The sequence below is a fragment of the Neolamprologus brichardi genome, chromosome 12, assembly GCF_056152115.1.
Source record: "Neolamprologus brichardi isolate AB-2024 chromosome 12, ASM5615211v1, whole genome shotgun sequence".
NCBI classification, from domain to species: Eukaryota; Metazoa; Chordata; class Actinopteri; order Cichliformes; family Cichlidae; genus Neolamprologus; species Neolamprologus brichardi.
The window spans coordinates 4,167,575-4,185,896 of NC_142115.1; the positions used below are offsets into that span (position 1 = coordinate 4,167,575).

Sequence of the window (18,322 nt, forward strand, 5' to 3'; positions counted from 1 at the left end):
CAAAAAAATGTGTTGTTGGATGAACACAATTTAAATCATGGCACCCTTTTTGCACACGATTTAACCAAGTACAATAAACCATTTTCGATCATGTCAAACCAACACATTTAGCATTTGGTGGTTTAATGTAATCAGATTACGTTGGATCAACATAGTATACTTACATTGATTTGAAGTGATTTATTTAAGTATGTAGAGTGAAATTTGTTTTAATTCATTCTACACACGTTAAAAAGTTTAGGAAAACACAATTAAATCTTGTTGTTTCAACAACTACTTTGTTAATCAAAGCAACTACTGCAAGTCTTGCTTAATAAACCAATATGGGGGTTGATGATTTCACTCATTTCAATCGAATTATTTCAATTAGATTTGTTTACATTTGTTACACATTTAGAAACCCACTACTTTACAAAAAAAAGTCACAATCAGATAATGATAACATTAACTTTATTAACTGGATTTAGTGGGCAATATAAAAGCTTACCATTTTTGTACACCTGCAAGCATTATGCCACTTCAAAAGGTATAACGTTAGAATACTTATTTACATGTTGGAACCAAAGCTTCCACAACTAAAAACAGATGCAAAATTTGCTAAATATTTCAACTGTATTTTAAAAAATTAAACTAAAAGATAAAAATACATCTCCCACTTGGCAAGTTAAAACATGTGACAAAATAGAATTACTATTGTGTGAATTTGGAAAAAAAAAAAAAAATTAGAAATAATTTGGAGGCAATACAACAACAACAAAAAATCCATAGGTTAAAAAAAAAAAAAAAAATAGGGATTAAAAAAAATTTAGGAAGTAAAACTAAAATAGAAACAGAAGGCTTAACATCAAATTAAATGACAGATGACAATTTTTTTTCAAATGCAATTAATTATTTGAAATGAAAATCTATATTTGTTTGGTGTATCTCATTGTAATAATTATTAGTTTGACCAATTTTTATATTTCTGTATTTATTTTTTAATTTTGGTTGCAGTCCTCCACAGCTACCAATATAGTTTTGCTGTGTTTTAAAACATGCTAGCAAGCAAAATGGACACAATAATACAGTGAACTTAACAGGTGGCAGTGGTCTTAAACTTTACAGGCCCTTGACACAACATAGTAACAGTGCAGCTAAAAACAACAATGAAAATTTCTTTGGGAAAACCCCTCAATGCAGTTTCTGTAAAATGGTAACTTTGTTCTACAAAGGAGAAGAAAAAAAGAAGAGGGGGGCACTAAAGCACTCCATTGGAGTGCTTTAGTGCCCCCCTCTTTTTTTTCTTCATTCAACACATGACAGCATTATGGTATGTGTGATTTAGTACCTATACTACAAACTCAAAATTAAATGAAAAATAATTAACAGAACAGTACTTCTGTCAGTACTTCTGATCCATTTTGAGCCATCTATATAAGGACAAACAAAAATCATCTGCAGTGCTGTATAAAAGGTGAATTGCCCAACAGAGAGAATCCAAAAACTTAAAAATATTTTTTAAATAATAGAAAAAAATATAAACAACTCAAATATTAACATTATATATTGGAAATCACCATTGCACCAATGAACCATTCAAGACCTATCAATCATTTTCAAGTGCTCTCACCCCATAAGCTTGTTTTTCAGAAACTGTGCCTTTAAAGAGAGCTTTTGTCCATCAAGATTTAAAAGTATCTTCTGGAGGACTTCAAAGGTGCATTTAAGTTCTGGTGGGTAGCTCAGGTTCAAACAGTATATGAGTCCAAACAACAGAGCCCATGCTTGTGCAATGTTACCCAAATCAGTGTTAGCCTCCACACCCTCAATCAGGACACCAACGTCCTCTGGGTCATCTTCAGGTTCAGCACCCTCCTTCTGGATGACGTACACCCCCATCACAGTTTGCTCCATGCAGCTTTTTGCCTCACTGTCCGTATCCTACATGAAAAAATATAAGACAACAAAGTAAAATTTAAGAGATTGTTTAAACAACTGTTTCTATGCTGTTCATAAAATCCAAGTAGTCAAAGTAATAAACAGAAAATTACACCACTAAAGTAGTTGTTAGTAATTACTCCAATTCATAAATTATAAAATACACCTCTCATGTCAAAAGAGGTGGCATAATTGACCTCTCACCGGCCCCTCCCCCGAAAGGGCCATTGTCCAATTACACATTATAGCAACCATTACTGTGTCTGACAAACATTAATCTCAAGCAAGATGGAGAAGCAGTGTGCCCACCGATACCCCGAGAGATTGTGTCTGGAGGAGTTGTGTTCTTTCCATTCACAAAGTCAAAAACAACGTGAATGGATTAAACAGTGTGGATGGCCCCACTCCCAGGTAAATGTACCAAACATTATGAAGCATGTCTGCTCGCACATTTGGGTACCCATTGGTGTGCAGAGGAAACCATTTGTTTGTCGGACATAGCAAGAGTAACTTAGGGGGACAGGACTCGAGAAAAGGCTAACTCAGCTGCTAAAATAAAACAGGTATAGAAGTGTTAGTACTAAACAGCTCAAAGTTCATAGACATTTCTATTTACAAATACTGATGACCATAGCAATGAAAAAACAACAGGACTTGTTTTAATCCAAGTACAGATTCAAAAGCAATATTGTCTTGATGCATGTTAAATGCATTGTATGTTTGTGTATCAAGTTTAACTACGGTATGCATAAATTTCTTTCCTTCCAATACCAAATTCCATAAATTCTTTATTGCAATGCTTAATACTGTTTGGTATTCAAGACATCCTTTCCCCAATACCAGGTGTCTTGTTGCTAATCTCAAAATTTTAATTTTAACGATTTGCATTTGAGGCAACGTCACAATTTGTATGGTAAATAAAATGGTAAATGGCCTGCATTTATATAGCGCCTTATTAGTCCCTAAGGACCCCAAAGCGCTTTACATATCCAGTCATCCACCCATTCACACACAGGTGATGGCAAGCTACATTGTAGCCACAGCCGCCCTGGGGCGCACTGACAGAGGCGAGGCTGCCGGACACTGGCGCCACCGGGCCCTCTGACCACCACCAGTAGGCAACGGGTGAAGTGTCTTGCCCAAGGACACAACGACCGAGACTGTCCAAGCTGGGGCTCGAACCGGCAACCTTCCCATTACAAGGCAAACTCCCAACTCTTCAGCCACGATCGCCCCGTATGAGAATGTTACAGTCAACATGCTGTCACAATGACTCACCAAGTACTCCTTTATTAACTTCTCATAGTCTTCGTTTAGGTAGACGCACAAAGACTTCAAGATGCATGCTCGTCTGGTATGGATGTTGTCATGCTGGAGAGGAGGAGGAGATAATATGAGCCAAAACCAAGCTGTTTTTCTTAAAGCTAGGGTAATCAGTTAACTTGCATAATTATTCTTTAGGTTAGAACCTGGCATTTGTTAAGCCGAAACAAAATTGACAACTTCATCTCCAAATAAAAGTTATTTTTGCAGCTTTTGACAAAATCTACTCAATCCTAATACAAACCTTGGAGATGGCAAGCATGAGACCTCTTATTTTCTTTCCAGGTGTCCCTCCTTTGCTCAGAAAGATTTCCATTAAGCGTGGCACGTATTGGTCAAGCTCGGCAAAGAAAGTAGATAGCAGAGGCTTTGTGGTGATTCGCAGAAACTCCTTGTCAATCTGCAATAGAGAACAAATACATTGATTAAAAACTCAACTGTATATTTCACTCACTTCACATCTAAGCTGACTAAAGCTGCTTTTAGAAGACCATGCAGACATCAGTGCTGTCTGTGTAGAACATGAATCAGTCTGTGTCAGATCCTGAATTTGAAATTTCCACTGAAGTCACAGGTAAGACGCAAATGGAACCAAGATCTAGGCCATTTGCTTTTTGAAGTTTGCAAAGACTGCTAAATTGTGCCAGTGGTAGTTCACTCTTTGCAACATAGTACGCTGGTCTAAACAGATTTTTCAGGTTTATTTTTAGTATGTTATTTGCAATTGGTGTTTGTTCTGGGAAAGATATTGCAGACTGAGCAATAATGCATTTCTAATGGGGGCCTTTCTTAAATGTACTGGTCCCAGTAACAAAGGCGCTTGTTGACTCAGAAATCGAGGGAAAACCAACAACACAACCGGCAGAACATTATGTTATTTACACGGGTGCACATAAGTGGTCCGCATGTGCGCATGCGCTGTCAAAATAAAAGACGCGCACCAGATAAGAAGTTGCAACGCGCGTTTGCGGCACTGTTTTTGTCCACTAGAGTGGGATTTTCACGGCACATTCTGCACCACATCTCTGTGCGTTCATTATTTGTTTGAAGCCAGCTCACCTCCTGCAACCACTTTTCCGAGAATACGCGCTTCTTTTGTGGTTCGGACTCCTTCTGACATTTCTTTGGAGGTGGAGGAACAGCAAAGTAATTGCTTAAAGGAGCTTCTTCGACATCTTTAAGAGTTCTAAACAAATGTCTGTCCTCCTCCAGAAAATCCTATGTACGCGTTGCAACTTCTTATCTTGTGCGCGTTTTTTTATTTTGACAGTGAATGCGCACCTGCGGACCACTTATGTGCCCCCCTGGTTATTTAGCTCGTCATATTGCAGCCACAGAAATTCTTTTGTCCATGAAACCATAAAGCTGCACTTTCTTTTTGCCTTATAGTCTGATTTGTCATAACTTTTCCGTTTTGTGGTAAGCTTTTCTTTGGCTGTCACTTCTTCACCCTGACCTGTCTTATTTGGCTTAGCAGAACTAAAATATATATCCTGCTGCTTTTACACACGCACTTACATAACGCTCAGCGATTCTCTGTGCGATCAACGTCTCACATGTTTAAGGTTGCTGCGTGAGATTTCACTTGTCATGTTTGCATAGTAAGCTAACAATTGATAAGACTATGTCAGAGGAATTGGTGCGCAAATTATCATCACTCACCAATCAGTGCTGTCGCTCTCTATACACAGTTCGCGCGATTGCAAAGTGAAAGCAAAAAACAAGCGCAAATTCAAACGCGATTTCAATATGTCACATATTGACAGTGGCTCACCAATGCCAATGACATAATTACCCAGCTACATTTCCGAAAGAATGCAAAAGCATTGACATATATTTTTCCTTCCTATGACAGCCCGACGGGCAGGACAGAGATAGATTTTGGTAGCCCGACTGGAAAAATCGCTAGCCCCGGGATGTCAGGCTAGCGATTTTGCGAGCCCTGTACAGTGTTTCAATATTTTCTACCTACTACTCTCCCTGATGGAACAACGCTTGCACTGCCACATACAAGTCACTGAAAGAAAAAAAGAGAAGCAGTTTTAAGGATGGTTTTATTGACCACCTTTTTTTTTACTTTGATTAAATCATAAAACTATCATAAAAATATATGATGGTAAAAACTTACCATGTATTAAAGAGGAGGCACAAACAATCAGAAAAGGGGTCAGCTTTCTTTGTGGTGTTACTATGGTAAAGAAAACAGACAAAAAAATTTATAAAAACTCCACAGAGGATTTTTTTTTACTTTGTTGCAAACGTATAAAAAAATACAAATACATATAAATACCTCTTGCAATATAAAATTCACAGATAAATATCCAATCTGTTGCCAAATGTAATAGCAGTGTTTCACACTATGCAATAAAGATGCTGGTAGTTGCGGTAAAGGTCCGACAGGCAATTTTCATAACTATCCGCCATTGCCTTTTCCTCTGTAGTGATGGTAAATTTGATTCTTTTTACTGAATCGAGTTTTAATGAGTCACTCACCAAAGTGAATCGGGTTTTTTGAGTCATTTGATTCACTGAGTCAGTTGACCAGAGAGTGCAAAAAATTTACATTTTCACTCAAACTTAATTTGTTTCTCTTTTCATGTAAATCCCACTGCTAAGATGAATGATTCTAAAAAAACAACAACTATTTTATAGAGCAAAAACATTTCTAAAATTAAGCAATTTCCTATCAAAATTGCTTAATAAACATTTATTTTGTTTATTTGTATTTTATTAGTATTTTCCTTAAATGTGTTAAATATATATTTTCTCATCTAAATGTCCACTGAGCTGTGAGCCAGGGGGCGGTAATGCACCTTAACATTGGTTGCCAACCAAGAAGAAGAAGAAGCTGTGAGCCAGGAGGGAGGGGGTGAGCGAGTCCTGAGTGATTCGCTTACGCTTACGATTCAGCACAGGAGGGAGGGGGTTAGTGAGTCCTGAGTGATTCGTTCGCTCTATGATTCAGCACAGGAGGTAGGGAGTTAGTGAGTCCTGAGTGATTCGTTCGCTCTATGATTCAGCACAGGAGGGAGGGGGTGAGCGAGTCCTGAGTGATTTGCTTACGCTTACGATTCAGCACAGGAAGGGAGGGGGTGAGTAGCTCAAATGTGCTGTTAGCATGTTAGCAGAGCGATGCTACTGTGAACCGAGGAGCTATTTTCTTGATGTGAGCTTCTACTCAGGGTTTTTTCTTCCAGTTCAGAGCAGAAATGCTTTTGTTAAGAAACTGGCTGTTGTTTTTTCCCCCCCACAATTTTAATTATAAGCTAGATATATTTCTACTAAGCGAATTAGTTTGCTAACAGAAACAGGGATGAGTCAGTGAGTCAGTTGGGCTTGTGAATCATGATTCACGAGTCAGTAAAGTGATTCTCGAGTATTGAACGATTCGTTCACGAATCGAACATCACTATTCCTCTGACCTCGTGTTTATGCTCTTTTCCCCATGCACTAGCGTTTAAGTCAATTCAAAGGATGCAGCCCCTGAATTTGGACACAGCTAATATTTAGCAACTCCCGCATGCTAGTTTAACTTGCATTACTGCAAGAGGCCGAATGCTTAAAAAAAAAGGAGAGAGAAAGAAAGAAGAAATGCAAATGATAATAAAAAAAAGTGAAGAAAGACCATGTCTTGCAATAACTGTCATTTAAAACCAAAGTGAATGCTAACAGAGCTAGGTAAAAGTTCAATCAGACAACCATACTAGCTTTAGCTAACTTCATTTACTTTGAAATTGAATTTCAAACGTGTTAAATATTGAATTAAACATATTAATAACCGCTAAAAACACTATAAGACTAACTGCAAAAACGGGTAACAAAAAAAAAAGAAAAACAATGAAATGGAAATGCTAATAATAATATAAATATAGCCGGAGCGGATTAGAAATCAGGTATTAGACGGTACCGATTGGCACCGTCTAATACCCGATTTTCACTGTATTTGCTCCACTCCCGCTGTCTAATGACAAATTACACATTTGGAATTAAAAACATTGTTAAACAATTAACGGACGGAACAACTTCGTTTGACTAAGATATTTTCAGTTATTTATTACTTACCTGTATTGTGGAAGATTCCACAGAGGGAAACGGCAGTGAACACATATAACTTTCTCCGCGTTCCCGCCTCCTCACTTCTGGGAAGTTTGAGCATGCGCACTAGGCATCGGTTTTAGAGTTGTTGATTTAAAATAATTACATTTAATTGAACTGAAGAATGCAAATCTAGTTCATTAAACTTTTTGTTATTTTATGTTAAACCAACAACTGATAATGATTTAAAAACCTAAACTCAATATGTTCATGTTAAATGTAAGTCCAATTTCAAGTCCAATTTTACTTTTTAAGTGTGTGCGTGTGTGTGTGTGTGTGTGTGGGGGGGGGGGGGGGGGGGGGGCTGCTTTTAACCATGTAAAGCACTTTGTGCTACATTTTCTTTTTGTATGAAAAGTGCTTTATAAATAAAGATTGATTGATTGATTGATTGATTGATTAAATAGACAAATGTCTGTTGAATTAATCAAACAACTGCCTTAGTTGACTTTTTTGAGTGTGGATCAGATTTGAATGTCCTCTGTAAAGTGTGCACAGTAGTAAATGGACAGCCGTTTGAATTCTGCTTGCAGTGTTTGAGGGTTGCTGAGGGAATGGGAGAGTCCACGGCCTTGGAAACACTGCTGTGAAAATCACTAAAAACACTACAAACCTGCCCAGATATAACCTTTGGTTCATTGGCGGAAGTCCACGGATGTCCTTCTATCCGTCCCTGTCTCACCTCCTGGTTGAGTACAGCAAGTAGAATTGTAAATTTGTTGTTTGTCCACGATGTAAGGTAAAGTTATGTTTTCTATGCCTGAAGAGCTCTACTAAATGTCTTTTTTTTAAAGCGACTTCTGTGTACCATGGTCCAGTGGTGTAGCTGTAAGGCAGAAGAAATAATGACAGAGACACAAAGCTTCCAAGTTTTACTTTTGATGTGGGAGTGCCTTATTTGTAATAATGTACCATGCTGTGTTTTTTAATTCCCTTTTTTAATTCTCTATCTCTCTATTTCTCTCCAAATCAGATACCATGCATCCTAGATGCATGAAGGAGCGTTTCCGCATGTCCTTCCTCCCTGCAGCTGTCAGACTTGTCATGGTCTGCAGTGGGTGGCTGGAATTTCCATAAGGCTCCTGAACCTACCTGGGATCCGCCCCTGGGCAGGGCCAGCTCCTGCACACCTGGAGCCTATTGCAGGCAATCAAGCCAGAGGGATTTAAGCCACACATTGATGTTCATCCACTGCCAGTTCGTCATCAACACATGTTGGTAACAGGCCTTATACTTCAAGTTCTTGCTATGATTTAGCTTGTTAACCAGACTCTCTTGTGCTGCAGTTGCTGTTTTCACCTTGGCTCACGCTCCACCTCCAGACTCAGGATACCAAGCAATCATTTTGAAAATCCCTCTGTGCCTCACCTGCCTGCCCTCCTGCCATCACACTCCATCTGAAGCCCCGGATCTCAGGTCAGCCTTTCCACGCCACTCAGCCCTCCCTGGATTCTCTTACCCCCCTCTCAACACTCCATGTCCCCTACTGCAAGTAAGAATTGCCACTCTTACAACTTGCCACTTCAGAGCTGCCTCCACTACCTCCCTAACTCCACTGTCTTCTCTCTTCAGTGTGACTGTTCCCTGCTCAGCTCCACTCTGCATCCCGTTCCCTCGCCCTAGCCATGTTTCCCAGGCCACGCCTCGTCAAACACCACGTCTTATTGTTTTTGTCTTTGCTACGTTTTTTTTTGCACTACGCCTAATAAATTATCACATCATCTGCTGTCTCAGCTCTGGGTTTCTGCACCTGAGTCCTTTTTTCAGTACAGGCCACTCGGCCCCCGTGACAAGACTGTACAATCTGAACTGCTCCCAACAAACATAGATGTTTACATCAATGCTGTAACTGCAGTAAGTTAGTTAATTAACCAATTCTCACTACAACCTGGTTTGCCTCTTACCTGTAATTATTTTTATTTAATTTAATAACTGTACAGTACTCTCTGTTTATAGTAACCATTGTCCTTAATGTAAATATGTAAGAAAAAATTGTGTATGTTTCTGTTCCGTGTCCTTTGTACTGTTTGTAGTATATTTGTCTTTTTGGCTGCTGTTACAACCAAATTTCCCCCTTGTGGGACAATTAAAGGATTATTCTATTCTATTCTATTCTTCTATAATTAGTGTTGGGTTCTATTGATGAGAAATTTGCTACTAAATGTGATCTTTACAGCTGCATTATGTCATATAATGATAATAAACCTGAAAAATGTAATTCATTCATAAATGTGAAATAGAGTTAATCATACATTATGTTATTACTCCTTCCTTAAGATTTAGTTATTTTATGTTGACCTGTCATTGTCTGCTACTTCTTTAGCATTAGCTTGATGGCATTAATCACTAATGCTATTCAGGCATTTTTTCCGTGTTTTTGTTTGTTTTTCTTTTGTTAGCTTTATGATGACTGCTATTTTTTCTTCTAAATTGTTTAAGGAAATCAATGTCTATTTTTATTAAAACCTTGTTGTGCTTAATAAACAGTTAGGGTGTAAAGCATGCATGTTACAAGCACTTAGATGCTTTTATTTACAGTTTGTCGTTGGTTTCTTCTGCTTGTGAAGTTTTCCAGCCACCTTCTTCCCGTGCAGCACACAGTCCCAACATGATCAGATGATGCAGAACAGTCAGCATCCCCTGACACCACACCCTGAACCCACCAGCCAAAGCCCTCCCTGCAGCTGAGCCACAAACCACATATTATCTCATTTAGAAAAAAATTTAAGTAACTGACAAAACACGTAGTTAAGATTAATTTTTAGGGTTTTTGTTGGTTTTAATTCAATTCAATTCAATTCAATTTTATTTATATAGCGCGAAATCACAACAAAAGTCGTCTCAAGGCGCTTCGTTTTATAACTGTTTTATAAACAGTTTAGTTTGAAACACACTGAATAATTCATTAACTACATTTTAAAAATCTGAAAAGCACTGTGGCAGGGTGTGGTTTGTGGCCGAGCAGCATCAGGGGAGGGGTGGAGCAGTGGGTTCAGGTTGTGATGTCAGGGGAGGCTGACAAGACAATTATATGACGCAAACTGTACTACACACCTACATTCAAAAGTTAAAATTATTTTATTAATTATTTCAATTAAATATTTGGAACAAACTTGTGTGGGCAAATAGTATGGGGACTATAATTGATTTTAGATCACCTTAATAGTTAATTTCAGTACTGAGCACTCAAAATAATATAAGTAAAATAGTTCACATGGTCGAGGATTGTTTGTGCAGAGTTGTGTGTGTGTGTGTGTGTGTGTGTGCGTGTGCTTGTGCTTGTGTGTGTGTCCATCCATCCCTAGGTGAAGCTGCACCCGATGAAGGAGAGGAAGAGCGCAAATAAGTGGGGCTAAAGACCACAGCACTTCTCAACGGTTTTTCAGATAATCAGATAGAAGCGCGTTCTCCATTATAAATATGTGTATCCCTTCGTTACCATCGGAACGTTCGTTACCATGGGAACGAAGATAAAAGGGATTTGTAGAGTCAATGCGGACTTTGTGGACATTTGAAAAGGTCAGGAGTTAAGAGTGGGACACTTGGGTTTATTTCTTCTTTTTTTCTTTTTCTTTTTGCCACAACACCGGAAAAACGGCACGTGTCCCTAAGTTGCGGCTTCGGTACGTTGGGATCTACCTATCCGAAGAGGAAGAAGCATAACGGGAGTGACTTTTTTTTTTTTTTTTTGAATTGGCAGATAATTTCAAATGCAGCGTTTCTATCAGCTCAACAAATATCAGCACACACAAACTGTGTGTAGTGTGTAGCACAGTGTGTTGGTAGCCAAATCGCCGGCTGCAGTATTTGACACGAAGAAACAAGAAATCAAGCTGAGACAAGAAGAAGGATTAGAAAGACAAGACAGGAGCGGAAGAAGAGACGTTACGTTTAAAGGTAGGGACTCCTCGTTTAAAGATCACATGTAAGTCCTCCTGTTTTTAAATCACATACTGGGTCAGTACAGGTAACATTATGTTTTTTACATAGTGTGAAACGTGCTACAAATCAAACTTAGGCAGACTGTGTTACTTAAAGGCTGCAGGAAAATACTCGGTTGTGTTTAAAAAGGTTAGTTTACTGTACTGTGATGGATTTAAAGCAAATAAGGATCCTAACTGCAAAAGAAAATAATTTTCAAAAAGGTTGAAATATCTAAAGCAGTGGCAGATTAAAAAAAAACACACACAACAGACTGCAGGGAGGTTCTGTTCTGTGATGTCACAATCAAGCTGGTCTGAATAGAGATACAGTCCCGATCAAAAGTTTACGACCTCTTGAAAAATTGCAACAAAAAAATAAAAAATAAAATAAATCATATTTTGCATGGTTGGATCTTAACAAGGTTCCAAGTAGAGCTTCAACATGCAACAAGCAGAAATTGGACAAAAACGTTTTTTGAGCATTTAATTTATTGAAAATAATGCTTAAATTGAAACAGGCTTTTTTTTAATATAGCTGATCAAAAGTTTAGGACCACACCAGGGTTTCAAGTAGAGCTTGAGCATGCAACAAGCAGAAATTGGACAAAAACATTTTTTGAGCATCCAATTTATTGAAAACAAACAGAAAAATAAACAGAAATCAAAGTTCCAAACATGAACTCAGTAATGGATAGCTTCACAGCTATTGCTGAACACTTCAAAAGATTTGTTGCGGCTCTTTTATAGCATCACACAAACATCTCACATAAGCTCTATCGCTACAGTTTTATGATGCACTCATAGCACACTATGCCCACATTTGTGGAGAGAAACCTTTGCATCATCTGTGGTAATGGGAAACAGTAAGGTTGTCGCTCCCTAACAGTCAGCAGATAACATGTTAATCAGGTTATGTTATGACAATCCCTGCTGCACATCCATTTAAATGTCTAAGAGACATGTGAGTGAAGTTGGCCTCCCCATCTTCAAATCCAACAAAAGTGGTATCAAACGTTTGTGCTACGTTTGTGCTGGTTATGTGCTGCTATCATTTTAAAGATATTAATAAAAAATTCTAGAGGTCATCAGAGGTCAACCAGCCCCCCCCACATTAATGGAATCAAACAAAATTGGTGTCAATCAGTTGTGCTATGTTTGTGCTGGTTTGTGCTGCTTCTGTTATAAAGATATTAATGAAAATGTAAAGGTCAAAAGGTCAACCAGCCCCGCCACATTACCCAAATCAAACAAAAGTGGTATCTTTCAAAAGTGGTGGGGTTGCAGCATAGCTGTTGTAGTTAGTGTGGATTGGGTGTAAGGTGTGTTTGGTTGGTGGTTTGGTGTGTGAGTGAGGTAAGTAGGAGAGTCGGCCGAAGGCCTCTACAGGTCCGGTAACGGTCTCCTGCAGACTTCTTCTCATAGACCGGGGTTGGCACCAATGGAGAGCGGGAGGAGTGAGTGGAATAGTATGGATGGTAGTGAAGAGGAAGAGATTGGCGGTCAGGGTGACGAGAATGAGTGGGAAAAAGTGGGAAAGGGGGGGAAGAGGAAAAAGAGAAGTGAGGGTAGTACGGAAGGGACTGACAGTGAAGGTAATGAAGAAGGAACAAATCCGAGCATGAATGTAATTGTCAGCTTTGAGGAAGAGGGTGTGAAGAAAATAGATCCACTTAAGCTGACAACAGCACTTAAGGCACAAGTTGGGGAAATCACTGATGTTTTGCTATAGACTTAAGTTTACTGTTGGTGTGCTGTCTTGTGTGAACTTTGTGTGTCCTACAGCATGCGCTGTGTTGATTATTGAATATGCATGGGTTAAAATCAGTGCTTTCCCTGTTAGGTTGAAGGAGTGTTTCTCTCTTGAGAAACATTGATGGAATTTTTGTTGCGGTGAACACGGTTAGAGCAGTTGTCTCGGGAGCACGTCCCCAGAATTGAGGGGGTCGCTGTTTGTGCAGTTGCCTTTGTCTTTCTGGCGGTTTTTAGTGCATAAGTACCCACTGTAAGTAACTGCATGAAGACTAGGCTTCAGTTAAGTAGATTTTGGTTAGGCAGTTAGTGGGAAAGTGCTGTTTTCAATTGCATGTCAAGGATCAATACTTTGTTATGGCTACAGTTGATGCTTTTGTTCAGTCTCCATCGGAGGAACTCTTGAATAGTTGTACTAAAGAAGAGCTGTTGAAACTTGTTGAACATTATGATGTCGATGTTGGGGATAAAGAGTTGAAAGATGAGGTTAAAGAAGTGTTACAGGCTGCATTAGTAAAGAAAGGCGTGTTGCCAGGTAAAATGAAGACTTTAGTGGCTGATGTTGATCAGTCTGTGGTCTCGACTACAGTTGCTTTGTCTTTTGAGCAGCAAAAGGAGTTGTTACTCTTACAAATGGAAAGAGACAAGCTGAGCATTGAGAAAGAACGTGTGAGGCACACTCCATACTTGATGTGTAGGCAATTCCTCTCAGAAGTGGAGGTCACGGTGGAGGCGTCGGAGGGCTGAAGGCGTTCCCTCAGTGGCTCTCCTCTTCTGAGATTGTGTAAAAACATAAGTCAATGTAGTGTAAGCAGCTTGAAAAGAAAGTCATTGAACTTGTATAAATTTTTGGGAGACGGTTGCTCACACGCGGGCGGCACAGTGGTTAGCACCGTTAGCGCACAGGAAGAAGGTCTTGAGTTCAGCTCTACTGTCGCTCTGTGTGGAGGTTGCATGTTCTTCCTGTTTTTGTGTGGGTTCTTTCCTTGTACTCCGGCTTCCTACCACAGTCCAACGACCTGCAGTTAGTGGCAATAGGTAATGGAAGAGTCTAAATTGCCGACAGGTGCGAATGGTTTTGTGTGCTGTGACGGCCAGTGGGTTGGCCTTGTGTTTTGCTTTTTCTGTTAGCTGTTTCTTGCAGGTAGGTGGAGCTGACCCAATTTTAGATGCAGCACACCTGAGAAGGCCAGTCCCAGTGTATATAAAGACCCCTTGACTAAACCAGCTGAGGTTTGAGAGAGGACGGCCAGACAGCATCTTTTGTTTACCAGTCAGCAGAGAGTCCCTCAGGAGGGAAACGAGCAGAGCCTTCATGCTGGGACGCTGCTGGGGTTGCAGCATAGCTGTTGTAGTTAGTGTGGATTGGGTATAAGGTGTGTTTGGTTGGTGGTTTGGTGTGTGAGTGAGGTAAGTAGGAGAGTCGGCCGACGGCCTGTACAGGTCCGGTAAGGGTCTCCTGCAGACTTCTTCTCATAGACCGGGGTTGGCACCAATGCAGAGCGGGAGGAGTGAGTGGAATAGTATGGATGGTAGTGAAGAGGAAGAGATTGGCGGTCAGGGTGACGAGAATGAGTGGGAAAAAGTGGGAAAGAGGGGGAAGAGGAAAAAGAGAAGTGAGGGTAGTACGGAAGGGACTGACAGTGAAGGTAATGAAGAAGGAACAAATGTGAGTATGAATGTAATTGTCAGGTTTGAGGAAGAGGGTGTGAAGAAAATAGATCCACTTAAGCTGACAAGAGCACGTAAGGCACAAGTTGGGGAAATCACTGATGTTTTGCTATAGATTTAAGTTTACTGTTGGTGTGCTGTCTTGTGTGAACTTTGTGTGTCCTACAGCATGCGCTGTGTTGATTACTGAATATGCATGCGTTAAAATCAGTGCTTTCCCTGTTAGGTGTAAGGAGTGTTTCTCTCTTGAGAAACATTGATGGAATTTTTGTTGCGGTGAACACGGTTAGAGCAGTTGTCTCGGGAGCACGTCCCCAGAATTGAGGGGGTCGCTGTTTGTGCAGTTGCCTTTGTCTTTCTGGCGGTTTTTAGTGCATAAGTACCCACTGTAAGTAACTGCATGAAGACTAGGCTTCAGTTAAGTAGATTTTGGTTAGGCAGTTAGTGGGAAAGTGCTGTTTTCAATTGCATGTCAAGGATCAATACTTTGTTATGGCTACAGTTGATGCTTTTGTTCAGTCTCCATCGGAGGAACTCTTGAATAGTTGTACTAAAGAAGAGCTGTTGAAACTTGTTGAACATTATGATGTCGATGTTGGGGATAAAGAGTTGAAAGATGAGGTTAAAGGAGTGTTACAGGCTGCATTAGTAAAGAAAGGCGTGTTGCCAGGTAAAATGAAGACTTTAGTGGCTGATGTTGATCAGTCTGTGGTCTCGACTACAGTTGCTTTGTCTTTTGAGAAGCAAAAGGAGTTGTTACTCTTACAAATGGAAAGAGACAAACTGAGCATTGAGAAAGAACGTGTGAGGCACACTCCATACTTGATGTGTAGGCAATTCCTCTCAGAAGTGGAGGTCACGGTGGAGGCGTCGGAGGGCGGAAGGCGTTCCCTCAGTGGCTCTCCTCTTCTGAGATTGTGTAAAAACATAAGTCAATGTAGTGTAAGCAGCTTGAAAAGAAAGTCATTGAACTTGTATAAATTTTTGGGAGACGGTTGCTCACACGCGGGCGGCACAGTGGTTAGCACCGTTTCTGCACAGGAAGAAGGTCTTGAGTTCAGCTCTACCATCGCTCTGTGTGGAGTTTGCATGTTCTTCCTGTTTTTGCGTGGGTTCTTTCCTTGTACTCCGGCTTCCTGCCACAGTCCAACGACCTGCAGTTAGTGGCAATAGGTAATGGAAGAGTCTAAATTGCCGACAGGTGCGAATGGTTTTGTGTGTTGTGACGGCCAGTGGGTTGGCCTTGTGTTTTGCTTTTTCTGTTAGCTGTTTCTTGCAGGTAGGTGGAGCTGACCCAATTATAGATGCAGCACACCTGAGAACGCCAGTTCCAGTGTATATAAAGACACCTTGACTAAACCAGCTGAGGTTTGAGAGAGGACGGCCAGAGAGCATCTTTTGTTTACCAGTCAGCAGAGAGTCCCTCAGGAGGGAAACGAGCAGAGGCTTCATGCCGGGACGCTGCTGGGGTTGCAGCATTTCTTGCAGGTAGGTGGAGCTGACCCAATTATAGATGCAGCACACCTGAGAAGGCCAGTCCCTGTGTATATAAAGACCCCTTGACTAAACCAGCTGAGGTTTGAGAGAGGACGGCCAGAGAGCATCTTTTGTTTACCAGTCAGCAGAGAGTCCCTCAGGAGGGAAATGAGTAGAGGCTTCATGCTGGGACGCTGCTGGGGTTGCAGCATAGCTGTTGTAGTTAGTGTGGATTGGGTATAAGGTGTGTTTGGTTGGTGGTTTGGTGTGTGAGTGAGGTAAGTAGGAGAGTCGGCCGAAGGCCTGTACAGGTCCGGTAACGGTCTCCTGCAGACTTCTTCTCATAGACCGGGGTTGGCACCAATGGAGAGCGGGAGGAGTGAGTGGAATAGTATGGATGGTAGTGAAGAGGAAGAGATTGGCGGTCAGGGTGACGAGAATGAGTGGGAAAAAGTGGGAAAGAGGGGGAAGAGGAAAAAGAGAAGTGAGGGTAGTACGGAAGGGACTGACAGTGAAGGGAAGGAAGAAGGAACAAATCTGAGTATGAATGTAATTGTCAGGTTTGAGGAAGAGGGTGTGAAGAAAATAGATCCACTTAAGCTGACAAGAGCACTTAAGGCACAAGTTGGGGAAATCACTGATGTTTTGCTATAGACTTAAGTTTACTGTTGGTGTGCTGTCTTGTGTGAACTTTGTGTGTCCTACAGCATGCGCTGTGTTGATTACTGAATATGCATGCGTTAAAATCAGTGCTTTCCCTGTTAGGTGTAAGGAGTGTTTCTCTCTTGAGAAACATTGATGGAATTTTAGTTGCGGTGAACACGGTTAGAGCAGTTGTCTCGGGAGCACGTCCCCAGAATTGAGGGGGTCGCTGTTTGTGCAGTTGCCTTTGTCTTTCTGGCGGTTTTTAGTGCATAAGTACCCACTGTAAGTAACTGCATGAAGACTAGGCTTCAGTTAAGTAGATTTTGGTTAGGCAGTTAGTGGGAAAGTGCTGTTTTCAATTGCATGTCAAGGATCAATACTTTGTTATGGCTACAGTTGATGCTTTTGTTCAGTCTCCATCGGAGGAACTCTTGAATAGTTGTACTAAAGAAGAGCTGTTGAAACTTGTTGAACATTATGATGGCGATGTTGGGGATAAAGAGTTGAAAGATGAGGTTAAAGGAGTGTTACAGGCTGCATTAGTAAAGAAAGGCGTGTTGCCAGGTAAAATGAAGACTTTAGTGGCTGATGTTGATCAGTCTGTGGTCTCGACTACAGTTGCTTTGTCTTTTGAGAAGCAAAAGGAGTTGTTACTCTTACAAATGGAAAGAGACAAGCTGAGCATTGAGAAAGAACGTGTGAGGCACACTCCATACTTGATCTGTAGGCAATTCCTCTCAGAAGTGGAGGTCACGGTGGAGGCGTCGGAGGGCGGAAGGCGTTCCCTCAGTGGCTCTCCTCTTCTGAGATTGTGTAAAAACATAAGTCAATGTAGTGTAAGCAGCTTGAATAGAAAGTCATTGAACTTGTATAAATTTTTGGGAGACGGTTGCTCACACGCGGGCGGCACAGTGGTTAGCACCGTTACTGCACAGGAAGAAGGTCTTGAGTTCAGCTCTACCATCGCTCTGTGTGGAGTTTGCATGTTCTTCCTGTTTTTGCGTGAGTTCTTTCCTTGTACTCCGGCTTCCTGCCACAGTCCAACGACCTGCAGTTAGTGGCAATAGGTAATGGAAGAGTCTAAATTGCCGACAGGTGCGAATGGTTTTGTGTGTTGTGACGGCCAGTGGGTTGGCCTTGTGTTTTGCTTTTTCTGTTAGCTGTTTCTTGCAGGTAGGTGGAGCTGACCCAATTATAGATGCAGCACACCTGAGAAGGCCAGTTCCAGTGTATATAAAGACACCTTGACTAAACCAGCTGAGGTTTGAGAGAGGACGGCCAGAGAGCATCTTTTGTTTACCAGTCAGCAGAGAGTCCCTCAGGAGGGAAACGAGCAGAGGCTTCATGCCGGGACGCTGCTGGGGTTGCAGCATTTCTTGCAGGTAGGTGGAGCTGACCCAATTATAGATGCAGTACACCTGAGAAGGCCAGTCCTAGTGTATATAAAGACACCTTGACTAAACCAGCTGAGTTTGCAGCATAGCTGTTGTAGTTAGTGTGGATTGGGTATAAGGTGTGTTTGG

General features: G+C 40.9%; 1 protein-coding gene and 1 long non-coding RNA gene across 5 annotated transcripts; one reads left to right on the forward strand and one right to left on the reverse strand.

Moving 5' to 3' along the window:
• Positions 1-1,305: 1,305 nt before the first annotated feature.
• LOC148100134 (uncharacterized) lies at positions 1,306-7,369 on the reverse strand. Of its 4 annotated transcripts, XM_087848660.1 has the most exons (5): positions 7,303-7,369; positions 5,369-5,428; positions 3,485-3,640; positions 3,196-3,288; positions 1,306-1,920 (listed from the first exon to the last, which is right to left on the reverse strand). In XM_087848660.1, exons 2-5 carry the CDS (start codon positions 5,369-5,371, stop codon positions 1,606-1,608), a joined length of 567 nt encoding a protein of 188 aa, XP_087704786.1. In that variant the 5' UTR covers positions 5,372-5,428; positions 7,303-7,369; the 3' UTR covers positions 1,306-1,605. The 4 variants fall into 4 exon arrangements, with proteins under 4 accessions (XP_087704786.1, XP_087704784.1, XP_087704785.1 ...); XM_087848658.1 differs by lacking the exon at positions 5,369-5,428 and having other exon boundaries at positions 7,303-7,366; XM_087848659.1 differs by lacking the exon at positions 7,303-7,369 and having other exon boundaries at positions 5,369-5,454.
• A 1,053-nt stretch (positions 7,370-8,422) lies between these two features.
• Positions 8,423-8,988, forward strand: LOC148100135 (uncharacterized). Its single transcript, XR_015719801.1, has 3 exons — positions 8,423-8,532; positions 8,622-8,827; positions 8,908-8,988. It is a non-coding gene; the product is annotated as an uncharacterized LOC148100135 (long non-coding RNA).
• Positions 8,989-18,322: the final 9,334 nt, after the last annotated feature.

Bases quoted from the DNA above. Each gene is read 5' to 3' on its own strand.
- LOC148100134 (XM_087848658.1), bottom strand. From the start codon at position 7,347: ATGTGTTCACTGCCGTTTCCCTCTGTGGAATCTTCCACAATACAG. The intron at 3,641-7,302 runs GTAAGTAATAAA...TCTCTATTGCAG, and splicing joins TGGAATCTTCCACAATACAG to ATTGACAAGGAGTTTCTGCG. The intron at 1,921-3,195 runs GTGAGTCATTGT...TTTTTCATGTAG, and splicing joins AGTTAATAAAGGAGTACTTG to GATACGGACAGTGAGGCAAA.